The following is a 26,120-nucleotide window of genomic DNA, read 5'->3' on the forward strand; positions in this document are numbered from 1 at the left end:
GGCCTCAAAGCAAAATGTATAGATTCAGCGTAAGACTTAAGTTTTTATGGACAACATCAAAAGACCAATATGAAGAATAAAGTAAAAATGTAATTCACATAGTTAAGTATGTGGCTGCTGGTTTTTTTGTTTTTTTGTTGTTTTTTTTTGTTTCGGCATGCAGAATTTAAATCTTTTATACCTGTAAATTATATGGGGTTTTATTCAAATTAAGTTAAGAGGGGGCTGATAATCAGTGATATAGCTATGTCAAGTAATTTTATATGAATTTGGTTAAATATATACTTACCATGAAATTACATTTATATTATATAGAATATGTTTGCTTTCACAACATGTTTTCATCGCAATTAACTAGGTGATTAAAAATTACATCCATAAGATGTACTCACCTACGTCATAATTTACCTGTGTAACATACAGTATCTTTAGTTTTAATTTGTCGTTTAATTGAATAATTTCAATTATGTGAACAAAAAACTGAATTTATTCCAGGGGTGGTGGTGGATTGTGGTAAGTATATTTAACCCTATAAATTCATATAAAATCTCTTCTTGAGATTTCAAAAATAACCATTTTTAATAACACATTTCAATTACAACTTGATGTAGCTCTTAACTGGGATACAATTTAAAGTAGTTAAGTTGTAAAATTAGCTAAAAAGTCTTAAATAAAATAAAACTCATGATCAAGTTGAAAACAAAATTACTAAATCACAAAAGGAATGCAACACTAAGAGAATACAGAAGGGTAATCAATGAACAAAAGACAAATTTAAAGAAACATTGATCCAGAAAAAACAGGTGCGACGTCCAAGGGAGAACAGAACTTGCTTCTTGCAAACACTTGCTGTGAAAACAATTTGATATGAAGACAAGCTTTTGGTTTTAAAATTTCCTACATAAAGGCATTTGCCTCAATGTAGTTACAGCCCTGTAATAAAAGTGTGGTAAGTGTTCCTGAGCCAATATATCTCAAGTTAAATGAAACCAATTTTCAGACATTTCAAGTATATTTAAATAATATTTATACCTTTATTATTAAAAGATTTGGGAAGTGTTTCCCGAATCTTTTTTTGAAAAAGATGAATTTTATGAAGAATCTGGTGCCACCTCATACTTTCAAATAGCATTTATAAAATGGCTCAAAGACCTGCCGAGTTATTCATTATCAATACATTGTAAGTCAGGTTATTTATTTTCGAACTACCACAGAACAAACCATTTATTTTTGTGATTATCAAGGCTGAGTTATTTATTTTCAAAATCCTCCTGCCCCCTCCCCCCCCCCCCCCCCCCCCCCCCCCCCCCAGAATATCAAATGGTCGTCCCCTTATAGTTTTTAAGTTATAAGCCAAATTGTCATATGTGATGTATGTGAAATCAGGTGTTATATTGCTTCTGGAATCTCTACTTAATATTTGTTACAAGAAACAATCATTAAAATTGGTAAGGATGGCAACAGACAATCTTGAGGGTCCAAAGAGCCTGAATTGCTTACCTGGAAAAAAACAACACCATTTTGATATTCATTTTTTTTCCTTTATTGCAATCAGATATGTTTGATTATTCATAGATCTTATTTCATTGTATTTTGTGGCGTTTTTGTAGGTCTTGGGTTGATGATCATTTTTACTGTTTACAGTTTATACCTATCTATTAAATTTTTTGCGATAAAAAATGACAATGAATGAATCCTATAACTAGCGTGACAATTTGGTCATGTTCACTTACTTTTAGATCTTATTTGGTGATTTTTTTTAAAAGTTTCTCTCCAACTCCTATAGTTTTTGACAAAAATGAAAAAAAAAAAATCTTTCAAGGACAATATTAACAGCTATTATAACTACTTTCAGGGGTCAATTGACAATTTCAGTCAACAAATGTTGACTTATTTGTATATCTTATTTTGCTGAACATTTTTGTTATATATTTATGATATTGTTGCTCTTTATCTATCTTTGTTTCTGCATAAATTTCATAAAAAGGGTAAAAAGGGTCATTCAGGGGAGAAAAATTTCAGCCATATCGACTCATTTGTAGATCTTATTGTGCTTAACATCCTATTTGCAATTTCTCTCTATCTACATGATCTAACGGTTTCTGCAAAAAATGGAAAAAAAAAGGATAAAAACCATCTTTCAAGGACAAGGGCAATAAATACTCCTTTAAGTGGTCAATTGACAGTTTTCTCCCAGTTGACTTATTTGTAGATCCTATTTTGCTAAACACTTTTGGTTTTTTAAAATTTCCTTCTATCCATTATAGATTCTGCAAAAAGCGCCAAATATTAGTAAAATAAGTCATTCAAGGGAAATAACTTTTATAAGGAGTCAATAGACAAGTCATCCATGTTAACTTATTAGTAAATCACATTTTGATGAACATTTTTACTCTCAAATGATTCTCTCTATCAACTATAGTTTCCTAAAATAAAATTCAAAAAGGGTAAAAATTATTTTTTAGAGGCAATAATTGCTATAAAGGGTCATTTGACAAATAATGCTCAGTTTGACTTAATTATTTGTAGGTCTTATTGTTCTGCTCATTTTTACTGTTTGTAATTTCTTTTTATCTGTTATAGATTTCAAGATAATAACCAAAAAATTAAATTTGTACACAAAAAAAAACATATCAGGGGCAATAACTCTAAAATGGGTGTCTGATTTTTCAGAAATTTAAGGAGATAGACTTTGACCTGCCAATCATTATTACCCATGTCAGATTTGCTCCAACTGCTTTAGTTTTAGCAAAAACTGCATTTCACCCCTACATTTTATTTTCAGCAGCGCCAATACGGCAACAGCAGCCATGTTTGCTGATTGATCAAATCCCATGATTTGAATTTTAAACTAAACACCCTTTATCTAGCTGCAAATTCGTAGCTCTTATGGTCCTGATATTTTGTGACAATTTGAGGACAACTAGCAGAGAGCTGCGGTTATAGGCTATATCTATCGGATCCTGAAGATACTGAAATTTCATACCTTTATACCTTCATCTTCGGGTCATTAAAAAAGCCACTGACCCCTCATCTTGGAATGTCATAATGAAATTTCTCATCGCATAATAATATATATATTATATTTATTAAAAAATAAAAACTTATATAGGTGTACGCAACTTAACAATTAACACGAACTTATAAATTTATACGGGTTCCAATTTTCGCCATTTAACGCAGACTTAAAATTATTCAAAGTCTATGCCGTCACTGTTAAATCTGACAGGTTATTCCACTGATCCACTACTCTAATTGAAAAAGTATTTAGTCTATGTGTCGTCTTACACTGTTTCTTAAATAGTTTTAAAGAGTGACCTCTAGTTGTATTAGATGGTGCTAAAGTAAATAGATTCATCCAGTTGATATCATCAATACCATGTAACGCTTTGTAGACTTGAATCATGTCGTTTCTGTCTCGACGATATTCCAACATTGGCAATCCGAATGAACATAATCTATCCTCATAACTTTAATGATTTATATCCTTAACGAGTTTAGTGGCCCTTCTTTTGACAGATTCCAATTTACGAAGATCTTTTTTAAGATGCAGAGACCAAACACATGTAGCATATTCCAACAGTGGACAAACAATTGACTTATAAAGAGTAAGAAACATATCCTGATCCATGTAGTAGAAGGAATGATGAATCAGAGATAAAACTCTCTGTGCTTTATTAACAATACTACTTATATGTTTTTCGAACTTTAAATTTGACTCGAAAGTTACTCCAAGATCCTTTTCTTCATTCACCTTAGATAAAGCTATGAAGTTGTCTGAATCATCTAACATGGTATAACGATATTGTTGGTCATTGTCAGGATTAATATGTAATACTTTACATTTAGCAGCATTAAATTTTAACTTCCAAGTATTAGACCATTCACATAAACTGTCCAAATTTTCCTGTAATTTACTGCGCTCATTATCTGATGAGACTTTAGAATATACTTTATAGTCATCAGCAAAAATTTTCACTATGCCCTCTACTACATCAGGAAGGTCATTTATAAATGTTAAAAAAAGAACTGGTCCTAAAACACTACCCTGAGGTACACCACTCAAAAGATCTGACAATAATGAAGTTGTATTATTTATACGAACACATTGCTTACGTCCAGATAAAAAACTTTTAATCCAATTTAAAATACTGCCCTTGATTCCAAGTTTTTCAAGTTTCAAAAATAAACGCTAATGCGGCACGGTATCGAATGCCTTGGAAAAATCAAGGTAAATCGACTCCAGTGGAAAACCACCATCAATTAATTCTGACCACTCATCCAAAACCTTCAGGAGTTGAGGAACACATGATCTACCTGGTGGGAAGCCATATTGACTACTTGGCATTTTTCCAAGCATCTGACACTTTACCCTCTTTAATTGACTTTTGAATTTTAAACAGGGGATAACAAAATAGCATATGTCTAATTTCGTATAAAACTTTCGGATATAGACCATCAGGTCCTGCCAACTTATCTGTCTTTAATTTATTAAGTTTCTTTAGCACATCTTTCTGACAAATATTAATGTCATCTAAAAAATTGTTCGACTCTGAATTAGTATCATATTAATCTTTCAAGTCATCTGTATGAGTAAACACACTAGTAAAAAACTGATTTAAAACTTTAACTTTATCAGCAGTACTTGATGCTAAAGTACCATCCAGTTTCTCAAAAGTGCCTATTCCTGCATGATCTAGTCTTAAGTTTACTGTTAACACAATTCCAAAACGATTTAACATTAGTCTTTGATTCTAAGCCCACTTTTTGCTCAAAACTAAGTTTGGCATTTCTAACAGCATTTGTACATTCGTTACAATCCTTCATATATTTTGCATATGACAAGTTACTTCTTGAATGTTTATATTTTTGTTTCTTGACAATTGCAGACTTAGTACCTCTATCCATCCACAGCGGTGGGCTTACGGTCAGTCCTTTTCTTAGGAATAAAATTATCAATATTTTCTGACATTATTGAAAAGAAACATTTCCACATTTCATCAATACTTTTATTATTTAGCAAAACATCCCAGTCAATGCATGTTGTTCAAACTCTCATTAAAAAGCTCATAGTTACCTCTAAAATATGAAAAAAGATCGCCTGAAGTTTTCTCATTATTCATGTTATTCAATTAATAACAAAAATCAAAATTGATCATGCAATGGTCACTCTTCCCCACTGGTCATGCTCGTGTATCAGTTTGTATCGAGTCTTTGGCTATCATATTTTCTTTATTAGTAAAAACCAGGTCAAGTAAATTAGCATTTTGACCAGTACGAAAACGTGTTGGTGAACATATATGTCATGTATGTTGAAAGAGGAATTTATTCTAATACACTCATAAAATTTAAAAGGATCTGTGTTAATACCACTCGATACTTCATTATCAACCCACTTGATCTCAGGATAGTTAAAAGTCTCCCATAATTAAATAGCAGCTATATAATTTTTAATTACAAGCTTGACATATTATTAGATTGTTCAATTTCTTATTGTTTGAAGCTACAGACGACAGACTCCTATATAAACATGATAAATACAGCCTAATAAAAGTTTATCAGTTCCTTCTAACTTCACTTTGCACCACACAGATTCATTAAAATCAGATTCAGATAAAATGTCAACTTTGAAAGCTGTCAACCACTTATGAATATAAAATTATAACTACACCTCTAAATTAAAAATTAAAAAATTAAAATTAAAAAAAATTGTAAATTTCATAAATAAAAGAAAAATTGAAATTAACTCAAAACAACCTCATACAGGCATGCACCAGAAAGTAATCCTCATAAAGTTGATGGTATTCCGTAACTAAAGAAGAAGAAAAAGAAGACCCATCTTGTCAGGTATCCCGCAATGGTGGTAAGTCGTGCACTTAAGGACATTTTTTATTTTATTTTTCTGTAGACTTAGCTTTGTTTTTTTATTACTGTGTATTGTCAAGCTTGGTTACTCATAATTGTTTCTCAGTCAGTCAATGTATGATGTTGATGACACTGGAGCAGCTGACCCGGTTTGTTTACATTCAAATTCTAATGGCTTCAAAACCACGTGACACATTGAATTGTTATATCCAATCAAATTGCTCTACTGTCAATTAGGTGATTTTTTAGTACAAGGCAATTATATTATTTGTTTGTATGATATCACTTTGAAATAGTTTGCAATAAATTGGGGCTTTATTCAATAGGAAACCTCATTATTAGCCATGAAATTTGACATCAATGGAATTTTATATGAACATTTACTTATGGTCAGAATATCGATCTCATTATATTGAACCAAAAATTTTTTTTTATGAAAAATATATGTATATTGTTTTTTATTAACCTACTCTATATTCCTGATCAAAAATATGGCATGATTATCGTTTGTTTCCCAAAGTTTTTCTTTCAATTTGGATGGGTTTTTTCACAGGAAAATCACGTAAGACGTAAGGTGCTTGCCATTTTGATATTCTTAAAAATACGATTTGCTTGGCCTGTTTGGTCTGCCATTAAGATTGATGACGCTTAATGGAATGTAAACAAAGCAATGGAGGCCGAAAGAGGGATTTTCTGAAGTTCTGGAATGTGTTTAGGCATTTGGAAGTCAGGTTTGAAACGGCCATTAGAAAATTGGCATTTTTGTACAATACTTTAGAATAACAATGAAAACATATCTTTATAATTTTTTTTTTATTTAGAAAAGTAGAAAAAATGTATTCTGCACTTATTTTGTACGGTGGTATTAGCGTAGTGACGTCAATGCAGAGTTTTCCCATGTGATAAGTACAATAACAAAATCCGAACGAACCAACATGATGACCGATTATAGACTACGGTAGGATATATACTTTTCATAATCAGGAAGATTTAGCATGGATGGTCTAGATTTACCCATAAGAGTTTTCAGGATATATTTCACAGAAACCTATAATATGTGGCTTCTCAATTGCTAAATATGACTCAAACTCTGAACGCTTATTTGACAGGGTGTCAACATTAGTCATTACTGACATTACTCATTAGAGCATCATGTAAAGTTTATTGTATCATCTGGCCCACATGGCCACAATATCCAGAGGAGAACATATTTTTCTTAAAGTTTGCGACGACGGACGACGGACGACGGACGACTGAGACAGACGATGCGGCGCCAAGTGATGGCAAAAGCTCACATATAATTAAAAAAAAAACAATTTACTTCTTTCCGTCTGCCATTTCAGTCCGAGGAACTCCGAAAATTTGTTTACGGTGAAAAAAAAAAACTATTCGGACCCGTAAAGGATATTTTGTTTTTAGAAAGAAGAAAAATATATTTGCAAGAAGTGAAAACTAATACACTTATGATCAGTATACAAAAAAGTAAAATTCCTATATTAAATCAAGGATATATATGAGTTCTAAATCCTTTATTAAATAAAATTTTGCCAGTAAAGTTTTATATCACATGTTTTCAATGTCGTAGTTCATATTATTTATTTTTAATATCACAAGCGGCAGATAAAACTGAACCCGCATCAAAACATAAAAAATACAAAATGTATTTTTATGAAGTTCTTTAATTATGGAATCTGGCAGTTCATTTGTTCTTTGGGAATGCTGTCGTTTTACGTTTCTCTCAGTTTATACAGTGTTTAAAGCGTTTTATTATGCCTTAAAAACATTAATTTTAAAGATTTTCCCAAGAAGAGAAAAATCAGTTGCAGACGACGTAATCCTGATTACTGGTGGTGGAAGAGGAATTGGGAGGCAAATGGCTTTAACCTTTTCTAAACTAAAACCTAAACATGTAAGTAGTCAATTTGTCTATCAAACTATGTTGTATAACAAATTATTATTCTAATACTCAAAACGGACTTTTATTTTTAATCATAGATTGTTTCTCTGCTTTGTTGTCTTCCAAGTTGTCTTCCTGTTGTCTGGGATATTTAACAAACTACATAAATGTTTAAATAAGATTTTTATTTAGAAAACACAAGTTTATATATATACAATGAATTTAAAAGTATGGTGGCATCTTCAGCCCAAGACATGATTACTACAAATTCTCATTCTTTCCAAGAACAGTAATAGCCTGGAATAAATTACCGGAATTGACAGTGAAAGCTCCCACTATCGAAGCTTTCAAGACACTAGTTACCTAGATGATGGAATGTTTTTATCCTGCACCAACTGTACAGCATGCACCGTATTTTCTTTTTTGATCTTTGATCTTTTATTGTAAATAGACATTACCAACACCTATGTAACACACAAGTATTGAGTACTCATTATTGAGTTTAACTACTATATCTAAGAAGAAGAAGAAGCTGGCTAGTCTACAAATGTTGCCTTATGAAATTTTCCCTAACTGTATGAGAGCCAAAGTATGTGCTTCTGCTCATTTCAAATCCTAAGCATTGCTAAGCGGTAGACTGTGCTGACCATGCAAGAAACAGAAAGTAACCTGACAGGAATATTTACATGGCCGGTTTCGCAAGAAATAGTTATGGAACTAAATAACACTAACTTTCCCCAAATAAATAATCTAGAGAAGTAAACAACATGAACAAAGTGACTATCAGCATACTAGTTTCTAGTTTTTTTTTAAAGAACACAAAGAATGAGTTACTCTGGTTGGCCTGAGATCATTCGGCATAAATGGCTTCTTTTTGAACAATCTGTGATAATATAATATTCGGTCATGCAGTTTACTATTCACAGGAACAATTTACTCTTACTGTGACATCTTAAATGTACAGGAAAATGCACAAATGTGAAAGTAGTTTTAGTATAGATAGTTTTCAATTGATGCAAATTGAGCAAGAGCTAAAAATGTATATAAGCCTTTTATTGCAGTTGGAATTCTCTATGCACAAATTCCTTCATTGATGATGGGCCCCAGCCAAAATCAACTTGTTATACTGACCACTAGTCTTTAGAAAACAAATTTTTTTATTTCTTTCAGCCTTGCATTATTCATCACTATCATCTAGTAAAGTTCGCTGATCAGGAGGGTTGAGAGTTCAAAATGTATTGCAGTTTAACTTTAACACAACATATTTTCATGTGTCTGTCTCAAATGAGGAACCACTAACTTCAGTAGTTATCTTATGTCCATATCTTTATGTTTTATTATGTTTAGTTAATGTATGAAGAATGGTGTTTAAAGGTAGCTAAAAGATTTAAAATTATTCACAATTTATATTTAGACTTCATGTTGGGACCATTTAGAACTTATCATATTGTGTAAACACCTGTCTATTAATATATAGAAGACTGTATGTTTCTTTTGATTATTTTTAGCATTGGCCATGGGTTGTTGTTTTATTGTATATTAAAGGCGACTTACAGGACTTAAGTACATAATAGTGAAATGTATTTTGTGCATATTATAATATTGTGTGTGTATATTATAATTTATATATATAAATTAAAGCTGCATTTTGCTTAATTAGAATTGAATGCTTCTTTTTGTAATTTTATAGGTTTGTAAAATTTTGATTGTGCACACATTTTTAGTATGAAATTTATTGAAAAAATTAAGTGCATCCACGCTTCATACAAAATGTCCTTTGTCAAAGTTTATACACCTCAATAAATTTTCAAAAAGAAGGTTTCAATTCTTTTAAACTAGTTAGTGAAATGAAACTTGACATACAGTATTTTAGTTGTCTTCATGGTCTTAGTTCACACAAAATTTTGTATACATGTATGATATAACAAGATAAGATAAGATAAGATATTTTTATTCTAATGAAAGGGCCCATGATTCCAGCAAAGTAATTTATTACAATGATTTAGATGATTGACACAATAATGTTGATAATCACATATAAATATGAATATAATCATCTCAATTCTAAGATGTTAAACCACAGCCGCATGATATGTAACACTCCATATAAGCTGGCATATTGTTTAATCAAATATATATAAACTTATATATCATCGTGTTAATTTAATTTTTGCTGACACTGATATTTAGAAGTCATAAAAGTTGATTTTCAGATACCAGCATAAGAAATATCAGATATATTTTGTTTCTTTTTCAGATAATTAAATCAATGTTTAACAATTAGATAGGTACATGTTTGTTAAATAAAAGTATAAAAATAAAGACTAGAAGCATAAATCACTCATGATATCTGAAAACTTCTCTCCCAAGTAAAATGTTCATTATGTCTATTAGAACCAGGTTCATTTTGTTGAATAAAATGATCACATCATTCATTTAAATGACATACCAGTACATGTATATCTTTACAGCACTAAAATTGTTTGATTTAAATTGTTGATATTTAGAAATTAATATTTTGGTTAATAATTGATAATTCTGGGTCAGTTGATTGACAAAAATTACATTAAAAGAATGTACATGTATTAAATTAAATTCAGTACAAACAAGGAATTATTTGAATCTGGAATAATTTGAAATTCTGGAAAATTAATAAGAAATGTATGATGAAAGCTAACCCAACTAAATAGGGTTAGCTATGGGTGCATGGCTAAGGTGGTTAGTTAGTTCATAATGAAACATTAGTGGATGTAAAATTAACCTTAGCCATGCACGCATGGCTAACCTATTTAGTTGGGTCATAATTTTCATCATACTTTTTTTTTATCAATTTTCCAAAATTCAAAATTATTCCAGATTAAACATGTTTAATAATTACTTGTTTACAGGCTAATTACCAAACTTATAATAAGAGGAAAATCCTTATAAAGATTAAGACAATTTAAGAGGTTAACAAGTTTGAGGTAAAGGTCACAGACGCCAATATCTAGATACAATAAATTACTGCACAAAAGGGTTTTCCAGATGGCAACTAAAAAAAGAGGTGGAAGATTCCAAGGGGACATTCAAAACTCATAAGCAAAGAGAAACTGACAAAAAACAAAAGACGTAAAGACGAACATTGAAGATTTCAAATAACGTGAATAACAAGTACATTATTAATGAATTTGTCAAAATAACTTGACCATTGTTGACAGGATATTTTCTTTCAGTTTTTACATGGCTTAGTCATGTACATATTGAGAGCAATTAAGATTTCTAATGATTTTGAGGTACAGTTAAAGAATTGCCAAATAATATTTCGTCTTTTATTACCACTTCCTTGGATTTGTTTAATTGCTAAAAAATATTGGCTCATTAAAGGGATTTGAGCTTGCTTACTTAACTTTAATTGTTTCTATATTATTTCACTGTGTAGCTAGGATATTTTACGTACCCCTCTATAGAGTAGGATATAAATTTATTCTGCAGTGGTTCTGCCTGAATTATGTATTATAACATGTGAAGATTATGATACAAGTATAAGAAAATAGATATAGTATGATTGCGCGCTGATGAGACAACTCTTGTACTTAATATGTGCAAGTGAATATCTATGACCAAAATATAAAAAATGAAAAGATTTTATATGCTTGCACTGGTGAGACATTTCTCCACCAAAGATGAAAAGATGTGAAAGTGAATTTTTATACACATATTTAAATCTAACCATGTATTTAATATTTACAGATCATTTTATGGGGAAGGAAAGAAGTGCCCTTACAGAAAACTACAGAAGATGTACAGAGTCTTGGTGTGTCCTGTTCGTATTTTGTCTGTGATGTTTGTGACAGAGAACTTGTCTATAAAACTGTAATTATTACACAAGGTTTTTTTTTTTGTTGCTTAAATATTTCTTCCAGTTTGTCAGATCTCCATAAGATAGGTATTTTCAAGTACCAGATCACCCAATGAAACTCCTGCTTTTGGATAAATGCCATGCTGTATTTTATAAGTTAGTTGCAAATAAACAATGATTTAAGATTAATTTTTAAAATTTTATGCATGAAATAGTAAGGAGGGGGAGTAATTACATCCATAAACTATTTGTGTCGTGAATATTTATGTAAAGCAGTGATCGATTTGGTCCAGTTGAAAAAAGTCAAAATTAGTATGTCTGAAGCTGTCAAACTGAATTATACTATATATACCCCCTTGACATAAAATTGACCATATTTTGAGTTAAAACTCTTAAAAATATTATTAAGAAAGAGAATATTAAGGTGCGGTTGTATTTATTGTTCTGAAAATATCAGCACAGTGACTATGAAATACCTGATTTCTCTGGCAAAACTAAATCTAACATTCATAGCTCAACAAATTATTTACTTTTTTTAAGCCTTTGGTCATACATGTAATGTGCATCAGACTTGGAGTTGAGCCCAACACCTCCTAAAGCTTATTCTATTTTAAAAGGACAAAGATTGATATGAGTCAGATGCACGCAAAACAAAATTATTTCATGGATTTCGTGCAAAATAGAACAAAGCCAAAACCATGGACATTCCTAATAGGTCTTTAAGGATGAAATAATAAAAGACTGCCATTGCCTCAAAGTTTGTCATGGTACCATGAAAATTGTGTCGGCTTCCTACGACCTCCATTGTCAGATTTCTTAATTTTTCTGTCGGTTCTTGCTCCTTTTGAAACAATTTTCTCCACCAACACCTATGACATGATGAGTTGAAATCTAAATTGAACCATCTTAATGAATAACAGGAGTTGGGGAACAGAAGCTAGCACTTTTACACAAAAAGAAACATATTGTGTATATAATATGTGTCTTAATTTTTCTGTGTCAGACGACAAATACTGCTAATCTCCTTTTATTCATTCATATAGGGACCAAATGTTGATGAATTGGACCAATGAATTAACAGCTTGCTTTTTTATAATGACTTAGAAGTAGTTTTATACTCAAAACAATAAAAAGAAAGAAAGAAAAAAAAACCAGAAAGACAAAAATGAAAATTTAACATGAAATGTTGAATTGATTGAAAAGGATTTAGTGAGGAGAGATAACTGGTATTTGTTATTTGCCAAGATACATGTAACAGGAATTGATATAAAGAAGCAGGCTTTATTATTTCAGGGAGAAGAAATAAAGAATTCTATTGGTGATGTAACAATTCTAGTCAACAATGCTGGTATATTTAATGGTGCTTTAGTCTTAAATGATACAGAGGAAAATATACAGAAAACTTTTGCAATAAATGCATTGGCACATATTTGGGTGAGTTTCAACTTGTGATGATTGGAAACACAAAGGCATAGGCAGCAAAGGGCATATGAAAAGGTTTTAGGTAATGTAAATGTATTTGGATTTTAATTGATTTGAAATTTTACCCCATAGTCTTTCATTGTGGTCCTGCTGATTATTTGGCGTAAATAGATATAAGAAGATGTGGTATGAATGCATATGAGATAACTCTCCATCCAAGTCACAATTTGTAAAAGTAAACTATTATAAGTCAAAGTACAGCCTTCAACACAGAGCCTTGGCTCACACCGAACAGCAAGCTATAAAGGGCCCCAATAATGACTAGTGTAAAACCATTCAAACAGGAAAACCAACGGTCTAATCTATATAAAAAACGAGAAACACTTATTGAACCACATCAACAAATGACAACCACTGAACAACAGGTAAGACCTTTAGTAATCAGCTTGTTTGTCTATCCTTCAGCTCTCTAACTTTATACCCATAGGAATAGACGATTTTCATATTACCCAGCTATGACTCCAGAATATATAATTTTTCGACAGGTTGCCTACTGACTGTGGTAAGACATTCTGGTCGGCTCAGGGGATATAGGACACTAGTTGACAGGGATTATGATCCTATATATGACTGTGAAGTCTGATTTCAATTTTAGATACAAACTGATCTTCATTTTTGTTCACAGGGAATATGGTCTCATACACCATGTTAAGGTAACCAATCAAATGCATGATAAACTGGGATTTTTACAGAAGATGTACAAGCTAAGGGGAAATAACTCTTACAGAAATATGAAAATGGGCTATTGGGTAATGTAAGTTGCATGATTATTCATCACAACGAGAATTTGGTTTCAAGTACAAGGAAGAAAACCATTCAGTGAAAGAACAAAACAACTTAATTCTTCCTAGTCAACCCCTGTGTATATATATATATATATATATATATATAAAAATCATTTTAGCTGGGTTGGGCAATGAAACTTTGCATTATTATTCCTCACTACTTCCAGGTGTGTCAGTTACGATCAAGGAAGAAGACCATCATTGTGCAATCATTTCTGGAAAAATAATTAGAAAATTGATTAAATCCGGCAAAGAATGACTTATTATTTAAAAAGTAATGTTTTTTTTGCATGTAATATTTGAAAAGTTTATGTTTTAGAAGTAATAATGGTCTAGTATTATGTTGATTTGTTCACAATAGGCCATAAACAAATCAACTTTTAAAAATAATTTCAAAATTTTTATAAAAACTGTAGAGCTATACATTTTGTTTGCAGGCATATAAAGCTTTTTTGCCAGGAATGATATCCCAAGGCCGAGGGCATATAGTAACAATCAGCTCAATGTTGGGGATCATGTCCCTGAGAGGTGCTTCCAGCTATTGTGGTTCTAAATTTATGACAACAGGCATATCTGAGGCCCTCCATTTAGAGCTTGAGGAATATCCAAATATACACCTTACTTCAGTACACTCATACCAGGTTCAGAATGACATGTTCCAGGACTTAAAACTAAGGTGAGACAAGACATATTTAAGGACTTAAAACTAAGGTAAGACTTGTCGTGTTTCAGGACTTAAAACTAAAGTGAGACTAGTCATGTTTCAGGACTTAAAACTAAGGTGAAACAAGACATGTTTCAGGACTTAAAACTAAGGTGAGGCAAGACATGTTTCAGGACTTAAAACTTAGGTAAGAATTGTCATGTTTCAGGACTTAAAACTAAGGTGAGACTAGTCATGTTTCAGGACTTAAAACTGAGGTGAGACTTGTCATGTTTCAGGACTTAAAACTAAGGTGAGACTAGTCGTGTTTCAGGACTTAAAACTAAGGTAAACTAGTCATGTTTCAAGACTTAAAACTAAGGTGAGACGAGACATGTTTCAGGACTTAAAACTAAGGTGAGACTAGTCATGTTTCAGGACTTAAAATTAAGGTGAGACTATTTATTTTTCAGGACTTAAAACTAAGATTAGCCTAGTTGTGTTTTAGGACATAAAACTAAGGTTAGACTAGTTGTGTTTCAGGACTTAAAATTAAGGTTAGACTAGTCATGTTGCAGAACTTAGAACTAAGGTGAGACTAGTCATGTTTCAGGACTTAAAACTAAGGTGAGACTAGTCATGTTGCAGAACTTAAAACTAAGGAAAACTAGTCATGTTTCAGGACTTAAAACTAAGGTGAGACTAGTCATGTTGCAGAACTTAGAACTAAGGTGAGACTAGTCATGTTTCAGGACTTAAAACTAAGGTGAGACTAGTCATGTTGCAGAACTTAAAACTAAGGAAAACTAGTCATGTTTCAGGACTTAAAACTAAAGTGAGACTAGTCATGTTGCAGAACTTAGAACTTAGGTTAGACTAGTCATGTCTCAGGACTTAAAACTAAGGTTAGACTAGTCATGTTTTAGGACTTAAAACTAAGGTTAGACTAGTCTTGTTTCAGGACTTAAAACTAAGGTAAGACTAGTCATGTTGCAGAACTTAAAACTAAGATTAGACTAGTCATATTTCAAGACTTAAAACTAAGGTTAGAAGAGTCAAGTTTCAGGACTATGAACTAAGGTTAGACTAGTCATGTTTCAGGGCTTAAAACTAAGGTTAGACTAGTGATGTTTCAGGACTAAGAACTTAAGTTAGACTAGTAATGTTTCAGTGCTTAAAACTCAGGTTAGACTAGTCATTATTCAGGACTTAAAACTAAAGTTAGACAAGTCATGTTTCAGAACTTAGAATAGTGATGTTTCAGGAAAACTTATGTTAGACTAGTCGTGTGTCAGGACTATAAACTAAGGTTAGACTTATCATGTTTCAGGACTTAAAAACTAAGGTGAGACTAGTGATGTTTCAGGACTTAAAACTAAGGTTAGACTAGTAATTTTTCGACTTAATACTAAGGTTAAACTAATAATGTTTCAGGACTCAAAACTAAGGTTAGAATTGTCATGGTTTAGGAATAAAAAAACTAATGTTAGACTATTGATGTTTCAGGACTTTAAACTTGGGTTAGACTAGTCATGTTTCAGGACTTAAAACTAAGGTTAGACTAGGGATGTTTCAGGACTTCAATTTAGGTTAGACTAGTCTTTAATTGTTACAGGAATAATAACCAATGTTAGACTAATGATGTTTCGGGACTTCAAGCTTAGGTTAGACTAGTCATGTTTTTAAACTTAAAACTAAGGTTAGACAAGGGATGTTTCAGGAGTTAAAACTAAGGTTAGACTAGTAATGTTTCAGATCTTAAAACTAAGTTTAGACTAGTGATGTGTCAGAACTTAGAAATTGGGTTAGAGTGTTTAAGAAGTTAAAAGTAAGGTTAGACATTATAGCAGATATTTATGTAATTATTTGATATAAGGCCTAGGTATGACAATGCTGAGCTCTATACAGTGTGGTTCATTTTCAAAAGTGATTTGTATGCCAATAATAAGAATAAGTGGACCTATAATTTGCCTGATAATTATGTTGTTATTACAGATTTCCCTGGCTGATACCGCCTCTGTCAGAAGAATATGTGGCCAAAGCAACAGTCAGAACAGTGCTTTTTAATGAAAAAATAATAATGATGCCAAGGATTATGTACCTCTTAGTGCCTTGCTTAAGGTATATATATATTATACATATATAATGGACTTTACATGTAATAAAATCTTGTACAATTTAATTTATCTTCCAATTTTACAGTTTTTTGTCTCACCTGCGACTTTTGTCACAGAATGAGAGACATAGGAATTACTTACCCCTGAAAGCGTAATCTTTTTTCGATTTGGTAAAGGTAGAAGTACTAGATGCTTCATACCTTGTATGCAGATACCTTATGTTATGAAGTTTCCGTCTGTCATATGTCCATTGTCCTTGACTTCATTGTGATTGTTTAGTGACTGCTTGAAACAAAGGTGCAGTTTTTTGTCATGAGAATTATTGACTTATAATGAGTACAATGTAATAGAATAACTGTATTAGGTATAGGGGATCCGTGCAAGGTCTAAATGTTTGTGAGACAGGGTTCACCTGATCACACCCTCATTTCATGGATCTGTGATCAAGGTTAAGTTTTGTCTGTTTATTAGATAATATAAGCAATAGGTCTACACTATTTGGTGTATGAAATTTGTGTTGGAATCATGTGAGCATGCTTAACCCTGTGATGCATGTTTTACATCCATCATGCACTTATCAACTTCCTGTTTACCGAATACTATTAAATCAGGGGTATTATTAGTGAGTAATAGATCTTGTCTAATCTGTGTTCTGAATTTGGTTTAGTGCTTTAATAATTTCAAATATTTTCAGCATTTTTCCAGCAAAGGCCATGGCTCCATTATTCAGATTTTTGGGTGTGGACTCAGCACTGGATAGTTTGTTGGCACAGAAACAGAAAAAAGAATAATCCTGTTAATCTGCTGTTATTTATTGTTAACTGTTGTGACTGTCTCATTTAATACATGATATGTGAGCTTACTCACTAAAGTACATAAACATTAGTTGATTTTGTAAGTCTGCTTGTATATTTTTGTAGCTTTTTGATATATTCTGTTTTGATGAAGTATAAAATTGTTATTTGTGTTAAATATGAATTTTGTTAACATAAGGAGATCTGATATATACTTCAATCAGACAGAAAAAAAAACCAATGGACTTAAAATAACTATAGGACATATAGAGGGTAAAATACAGTGTTCAACAACAAACAGGTGTCTATACAATATGTCAAGTTCTAAATTGTCCAAGTCTTTAAAAATTGTGAATAAAAAAGCCAAGAACAATCAAAGATCTGCCATAATACAAAATTCTTCAAGAAAGAACCATTATAGTTTATATCAGAAGATTTTATTTAAACTGTATAAACCATGCATTGTTAAAAAAATTATGAAAACTGGCCTTCAGGGGGATTTAGATTTTCTATCAGTACAATAGATAAAAAAAAAACTGTGATCAAATTTTTAAGGTGAGTAACAATAATGAAACCACTGTTCCTAGGAAACATTCTTCTTGGAATTATATTTGTCTTTTGTTATCCAATTTTTTTTATTTTAAACAGAGATTTGTGAATATATATATAAGATACTAGTACTGTTATACTGTGGATTCATTATTATTCGTTGGATACCAATTTTCGTGGATTTCGCGGGTATACTTGAACCACTAATTTAAAAGTTCAACTAAGTTTTAATTTCCAAAAGTCTTGTATGCAGACATAGGCAAAATCATGAAATCAAATATCCATGAAGTTACAATGTTTCCCCAATCAATGAAAATTGGAACCTACGAAAAATAAACAGTAGATTAGAAAAATGTCTCACTTATTCATGTTCTTCTAGTTTTCACCACATGTTTAGTAGAGCAGTGAGACCTTGATACCTTCTTGTCAATATTAATGTTTACTTATGATATGTTGTACATCATTGATATAAGGTGTACACATTTTTCAGCATCCATGAATCCGAAATTGCTTACTGCATACAAATGTTTGCCCTCTTAGTCATATTTCATCGACTTCAAAATTGAAATATGAAGTTGCTTGATTATGCATGTTTATGAAAAAATAATGTTGTATTTTTAGGGTTCAAGGCATGCTTCAGGGACTTTTATATTTTGACAATTTTCAAATGTTTACTATTTTGATTACATGCATGTATTTAAATAACAAGTAAAGTGATGTTTGAAATTTTATTGTATTAGAATCTGAATGTGAATACATGCATTTGCAAGGATAATTTTTATGCCCCCGCCGTAGCGGAGGGGGATTAAGTTTTACTTTTGTCCATCCATACGTACGTCCGTCCGTCCGTCCGTCCATATGTCCCAAAGTTGGTTTCCATTCTCTAACTTAAGTTTGCCTCAACCAAATGTTATGAAACTTATACACAATGCTTATTACCACAAAACACAGATCAAGATAGAATTTTTGAGGCGTCACTTTAACCGTTCTAGAGTTATGCTCCTTTACGAATGGAAAAATTGCTGAATTTTTCATTTCCGTTCTTTAACTTTAGTTTGCCTCATCCAACTGTTATAAAACTTATACACAATGCTTATTACCACAAAATACAGATCAAGTTTGAATTTTAGTGGTGTCACTTTTACTGTTCTTTAGTTATGCCCCTTTACAAATTTTAAAAATTGCTGAATTTTTCGTTTCCGTTCTCTAACCTAAGTTTGCCTCAACCAAAGTTATGAAACTCATACACAATACTTATTACCACAAAACTCAGATCAAGTACAAATTTAGGTAGCCTCACTTTTAATGTTCGTCAGTTATGTTCCTTTATAACTTTATATGATATGCAAACGGGGGCATCATCTGTGTCCCCTAGACACATTCCCCATTTATTTTGTTATGCTCCACTGATATCGAAGTTAATTAGTTTATTCAATGGAAAGTGGTTTTTTTATCAAGCTTAAGCTAAATAGTAGTTAAATCTTGAGAGCTTTGTAAGATTGAAAATTTTATATTATGGGTGGTTGAAAAAATGTGGCTCCACACCATCCCCGCATGAATTTTAATCTGGACACCCCTTAATTGGAGAATTAAGATGATATTTTTATCAAACCAATGTTATATGTTTGCTGCATATCTCTGTGATGACTGTTTGTTATATTTTGTAATGTGCCATTTTCCTTACTAATTACAATCAAGAGCAATGTGTTACATGCCAAGTATGCAATATTACACTTATGCAGTTTCATACGTCTTTTTTGTCTTTTGTACAACAAATGATTCAACAGGAAAGACATAGGTATTACCTTCACTGAAAAGGGTACATTGTATATGGTATTGTAGTGAGCATTCCTAGTCAGTATGTCCTTAATTTAACACCATATATACTAAAAGTATTTTTGAAATCTTTATATGTTAATGAAATCATGAACAACTTCTCTACTGGCCCAACAACAATCAGTAACCAGTCCCCATCACCAGGCATTTTATGCAACAATTGACAACTAGTGTGTATATAGATTGTTACAGATTTATTTATTACATTGCTTATTTTCAGATGTTTTTTTTATCTAAATCTATATAGTTTGCAAAATTTTGCTTTAATAATTAAAAGATTATATCTAATGCAAAAAAATAATTAACAAAATGAATAGAAAGTAATGGAGTGAATACATTGACAGTAACAGCAAGTGTTCAGGTGTTTTATTCATAATTCTAAACAACATTATTTATATAAACAAATTGAGATAATCTTTGTCAATGGTCTTTCATTTGTATCTGGTTGAATGGTACTGCAAAGACAATGGTACTACAAAGGACATTGAATTGCTGTTGTAGTCATAAACTGTGCCTCCCTCTGTATAGGTTGGATTGTGAAATTCTTATTTACTTAAGAAACTTTATGGTCAACTTTTTTATTTATTGACAAAAGTTCTGACAAAAATTGTCAGAGATCATATAACAATTAGAAAACTATGGAATATAGATTCAGATACCACAATTGAATTTTGTCTCACCTCAACAAAATTGAAAATGTGAAACTTAGGCTTGCTATTAACTTTTGCATAGTTCACATGGCAAGTTTTTAATTAGGTCAGTTTAATAACAGATGAACTTCTAAATGGTTTGTGTAAAGGTTAGTTTAAAGGTCTGGTATTTGGTATGCAGTTGAATTACCATTGGCAATTCTCATTTCAAAGGAGGTTATATGGCCCTGCACTTGCACTCATAGCTCATTGACTGAATTTTTGATTTGAATACATATGATGACAGCAGTGTAAATTTTGATTTCAACATTTGATTAATAAAAAAGAAATCGATAATTGTGAGACACTTCTGTGTTAACAGTTTATTATGTCTAACACGTGTTGCAGGATCTCAATATTGACGACTTCAAGTCTAAACCTAAATGTACCTGTGCTAGTTTCCCATCTTTATTTAATCCCGCTGGCCACGTTATTACTGGTGATCTAAGCATTGTAAATAAAACCTCTGTGAAATGTGTTATCCAAACTCCAGACATATCGTAAGCCTAAATCCATCAATAGGAAACACAAATTCAAAATACTGATGGATTCAGTCAACGATTATGTCAGACAATGTTTCAAACGCGAGAAAGAAGACGTAGATACTCTTTCCGAATGTATTAAGGCTGTGAGGTTGTTGAAACAAATCAGAATTGAAAAGTGAATGGGTCTATGAATACCCATGCTACATCAAGACCCAAATGTTGCAAAACACCTGTCCTACCTCCATGACAAATATGTTTTCCCCGCAGATAAAGCACAAACAACATCGTTTTTGTGTGTAATTCACATTACATAAATTGCTTGATAAATGAACTAGGTATTGACACTTCACCTGGGAACTCACCATATACCCCCACGACACTTACCAAGGAGGAAATACTGGATAAATATAGGTCTGTTCCTTTGGAATTTCAACCAAAGATGAAGAACTGGATCTTCCTCCACTGTATTGGATACCTAAACTAGATAAGTGTCTTTACAAACAACGTTAAAATGCTGTGTCTTCCAAGTGCTCCACGAAACCTCTTTCTCAATTATTAACATCAATTTTATCAGCAATCAAAGCCGGGCTTCAAAGTAATTGTGAAACTATATATTCTAGAGGTGGCGTGAATCAGATGTGGATACTAAAAAATCTTTTATAGAGTACATACAATTTAATATAAAAATACGAGGATGTGGTATGATTGCCAATGAGACAACTCTCCAAAGAGACCGAGTGACACAGAAATTAACATCTATAGGTCTCCGTACGGCCTTCAACAATGAACAAAGCCCATACCGCATAGTCAGCTATAAAAGGCCCGAAATGACAAGTGTAAAACAATTCGAGTCAAACGAACAAAACTAACGGCATACTTTCACTGATGTACAAAATAATGAACTGTAAACAAATATGTAACACAGCAACAAACGACAACCACTGAATTACAGGCTCATGACTTCATCTTGCAATAATATTAAAACATTTGACTTTTCTTCATGTTACACAAGTATTCCCCTTTTCAAACTAGAATACAAATTGAAAGAGTTAGTTCTGTTTTGGTTTTTTGTCTTAAGGAGGGATAAATCGTTCTTTGTAAAAAAAAATCACTCTGATTAAAACAAAAAAATTCTGTGAAACTGACATTATCAAGATGCTTGATTTCTCGATTGACAACATATTTGTTACGTTTGGAAGACATGTTTTTATCTATCAGTCCCCGAGGGTATCATCAGCTCAGTAGTCAGTACTTCGGTATTGACATGATTTATAACAATCCTTTCTAAAATTGTCCGTTTATAAATTTTGAAATTATAAAGAAACTAAGGTTTCAACTCCCTCATGCAAGTTGGCCTTATATGGATTTGGCTATTTTTTATGTTCTTTTTTTGTCATATAGCTCTTCAATTGTTTCGGTTTTTATAAATCCTTGGCTTTGAGCGTTCCTGATGAAGGTAAATCCAGAAAAGCATTTCGGACGCATGAAATTATATAACGTGTTGTTTTCAGTTTTTACAGCATTGGGTCGATACCTCTGCTGGTAGACTATCAGTCCCCGAGGGTATCATCAGCTCAGTAGTCAGTACTTCGGTACTGACATGATTTATAACAATCCTTTCTAAAATTGTCCGTTTATAAATTTTGAAATTATAAAGAAACTAAGGTTTCAACTCCCTCAGACAAGTTGGCCTTAGACGGATTTTTCAACAAACAATCGACATTCTCATGGAAACCAACTGTGCTACTCTTCTTGCCGACTTGTTTCTCTGTATATTTTAGGCTGACTCATACAGGAACTTCTTAGGAAGAAAGAAAGGAGGTTAGCAGTATACTTTTAGAATGATGTTCTACCACTAAATAATTAAAAAAATGATGACTGTTGAACACATATGTCCCATCGAACTTGAAATAAAGTATACAACAGCTACAGTTAAGTTTGTCTCATATCTGTACTAACATCTAGACATTGACAAAGAGGGTCGGTTGAAAACAAAATGTTACGACAAAAGAGATGATTTCAGCTTCCCAATTGTGAACTTTCCATTTTTATGTATCAGCATTCCAGCAGCGCCTGCATAAGGAGTATATATCTCCAAGTTGATACGATATTCCAGGTCTTGTATTTTCTATCTCGATTTCATTGATAGATGGTTGCTGCTCACTATGAAGCTATCAAACCAATAGTTCCAATTGATGAGATTGAAATCATCCCTTCGTAAATTTTAGACGCCATCACGAGTTAAATGATCATTATGGAATATCCGTTTCACAGATTACTACGGATATGTTCCAATTGTCGTAAATACAATCCCGCCCTCTTTTCTCAGAAAGTGACCTACCGAATTAGACTTATCACCGGATTTTACGAAACCGTGATCAAACCGACAGGTGCCACATGTAGAGCAGGATCTACTTATCTTTCCGGATCACCTGAGATCATCCCTAGTTTTTGGTGGGGTTCGTGTTGCTCAGTATTTAGTTTTCTATGTTGTGTTTTGTGTTCTGTTGTTTGTCTTTTGGTCTTTTTCTTCTTAGCCATGGCGTTGTCAGTTTATTTTCGACTTGGTGAGTTTGAATGTTTTTTGGTATCTTTCGTCTCTTTTTCTATTAATAGTTTATTTTGACGATTTGTAGAACTTGGACTACATGTATGGTTATTTGGCATCCTGCATAAATAAACACCAACAAACAAATTATTTATTGCTTTGTTGAAATTACATTAAACTAGCTCTCAATAATTGTGGGTACTCTTAGATCAGCACTTTGTGTTTTAGTTGCACTTAGTGCCAATTTGATGAATCAAGCCCTTGCCAACTGATTTTTTAAAGATTTAATGAAAGTTGTAGAATGTGAGACTAAGAGATGCTCATTATAAATCTGACGCAGACAGTTTCTCCTGACGACAACAGTGTAAACTATTTTTTTATAAAGCTTTATATTTCAGAAGGTAAATTCTGGGGTTATAATTCATACCTTGCAAACAGATACCTAATGTTTAAAAGTTTCTTTCTGTCTGTAATTTAGTGGTTTCCGTTGGTTGCGTTCTGCCATAGCTGCTCTTCGTTTTATTGTTTCAAGCATAAATCAGGCTTTTCAGTTGTTTCATATTTAACATGCTATGGCATATATAGCTTATTATAGTATGGTGTTGCTCATTGTTTGAGGTTGTACAATGACCAATTGATGTTTACATCCTTGTTTCTTTGGTTTCTTGTGAATAGTTGTCTCATATGACCTACAAGAATTGGTTCATTGCAATGTTCGACTGCATTGATTCATTGGAATGTGAATCTGCATTCGGCAACTGTGGATTTATGTATATATTAAGGGGTATCAATTCTTCATGGATAAAAGAACTTTTGTATTTTCGCGGTTAGTAAATATCAGTGCGGTGCCAAATTCTGCAAACAAGCCCATATGAAATGTGTACTTCATGGAACACTTGAATTCTTGGTTCATCTTTACCAAAAAATCACAAAAATTGGTACCCCACCAATAATGAATCCACTGATGGATTTGACTGTATAGCTGCATTGATTCATTGGAATGTAAGGCTGCATTGATTCATTGGAATGTAAGGCTGCATTGATTCATTGGAATGTAAAGCTATGTTGATTCACTAAAATGTAGGTTGCACTTCTGTAAATATAGACAATGCAATTTTCCATAGGAAGTCCCTTTACGACTAAAACTGTGCCACTTTTACTAAGAAGATTCGTTAAAAAATATATCCTAGAATGGAAAGATGATATCAGGAACATATATATTAGATATACTGTTCCCAGATGATATGCACTACTATTTTATTCAAAGGCCAAAACAAAAGGGCTGTGCGGCATATTTTCAACATTTATATGCCCCGAACTTCTAAGAGTTTAAACTGATACTAAAATTCTGTACTATCCCTCCCTTCACGTTGGGTCTTCCTCAGAATTCAATTTTCGCCGCTACCAGGTGTTTTTATACTGGTAACATTCCCAAGTTGTGTCTCTGAGATGAAACATAGAGATCATATCTGGGAACCAGTACGTAAACAAAATAAAATATCTATGATTAATATATATATCTTCCTAAGAGGCGTGGTTTGTGAAACAGCTGCATTTACAAAGTGCTACCTGTAGATTCATTGAAGTGTAAGGCTGCATTGATCTTTTGGAATGTAAGTCAGCATTGATTCATATGACTATAAAGCTGTGTTGATTCATTGGAATGTAGTCTGTATTGATTCATTTGAATGTAAGGCTGCATTGATTCATTTGAATGTCAGTCTGTATTGATTCATTTGAATGCAAGGCTGCATTGATTCATTGGAATGCAACGCATCATTATTGATTCCTTGGAATGTTAGGCTGTATAGATTCATTTGAATGTAAGGCTGTATTGATTCATTGGAATGTAAAGGGTGCAATCAACAGTTTTTTTCTATGACGTCATATTTTAAGGGACCATGCCTAATTGACCCTTAGTGGTGGAATGGTTAATAAAGATACTTGTATAAAACTAGATATTACTGGAATCAGAATTTTCTCTAGTTTATATTGAAATAAAAATATACTGTACTTTTAATATAGTAAAAAAGTTCTATCCAGAGAAAATGGGGAAAAAGTTGCCTAATCTGAACATAAAAAACCTGAAATCAGGTCATGTGCATACCCATGTAAACATGATACAGGCACATTTCCCATAATCAAAACTGTATGAAATTCATAGGTTTTTACCTGGCCTTTAATAAAAATCTTGTTTCAGGGTACGGTTTCCTGCTTCGAAAAGAGCTACAGTGGCTGCAAATAAGTTTTCAATTTTCACTGCCAAAAAAACAGGATGTTTACAGTGTTGTCTCCCCTCAAAACATGAATATTTAATCTAATTTTTAAAATCATTTTAATCATTCAACCTGTTTAATTTGAAAGCTAATTAACTAATTTTTACAATCGAATACAAAAAACATGATACTTTTTCACCAATTATATGAATAAAAAGGGATTTCCCTCCATGGTTATTTTTAGTCGGAGAATAACCCCTAGTTTTTTTATACGAAACTGTTTATAGCACCCTTAAGCAAAACTTTGTATGCGATATATAAAAAATTCTCTACTTTTCTGAATCTGTACATTAAATCGATTAAAATGATGTCTTAC

The 26,120-nt window shown here is 32.1% G+C and overlaps 2 protein-coding genes across 3 annotated transcripts in view; one reads left to right on the forward strand and one right to left on the reverse strand.

The window, feature by feature from the left end:
* Positions 1-7,246, reverse strand: part of LOC127720561 (selenocysteine lyase-like) — a 42,008-nt gene extending 34,762 nt beyond the window's left edge. Inside the window, exon 1 of the mRNA XM_052227168.1 lies at positions 7,187-7,246. Within this exon, the coding sequence (XP_052083128.1) occupies positions 7,187-7,203 (17 nt within the window). The 5' untranslated portion in view covers positions 7,204-7,246. The remainder of the gene's footprint in view (positions 1-7,186) is intronic.
* Positions 6,446-19,717, forward strand: LOC127720562 (short-chain dehydrogenase/reductase 3-like). Of its 2 annotated transcripts, XM_052227173.1 has the most exons (7): positions 6,446-6,596; positions 7,661-7,774; positions 11,492-11,614; positions 12,894-13,034; positions 14,305-14,543; positions 16,506-16,631; positions 17,322-19,717. In XM_052227173.1, the coding sequence occupies exons 2-7, from the start codon at positions 7,739-7,741 to the stop codon at positions 17,416-17,418; spliced, it is 762 nt and encodes a 253-aa protein (XP_052083133.1). In that variant the 5' UTR covers positions 6,446-6,596; positions 7,661-7,738; the 3' UTR covers positions 17,419-19,717. The 2 variants fall into 2 exon arrangements, with proteins under 2 accessions (XP_052083133.1, XP_052083131.1); XM_052227171.1 differs by lacking the exon at positions 6,446-6,596 and having other exon boundaries at positions 7,488-7,774.
* Positions 19,718-26,120: the final 6,403 nt, after the last annotated feature.

The sequence above is a fragment of the Mytilus californianus genome, unplaced genomic scaffold, assembly GCF_021869535.1.
Source record: "Mytilus californianus isolate M0D057914Y unplaced genomic scaffold, xbMytCali1.0.p SCAF_11, whole genome shotgun sequence".
NCBI lineage: Eukaryota > Metazoa > Mollusca > Bivalvia > Mytilida > Mytilidae > Mytilus > Mytilus californianus.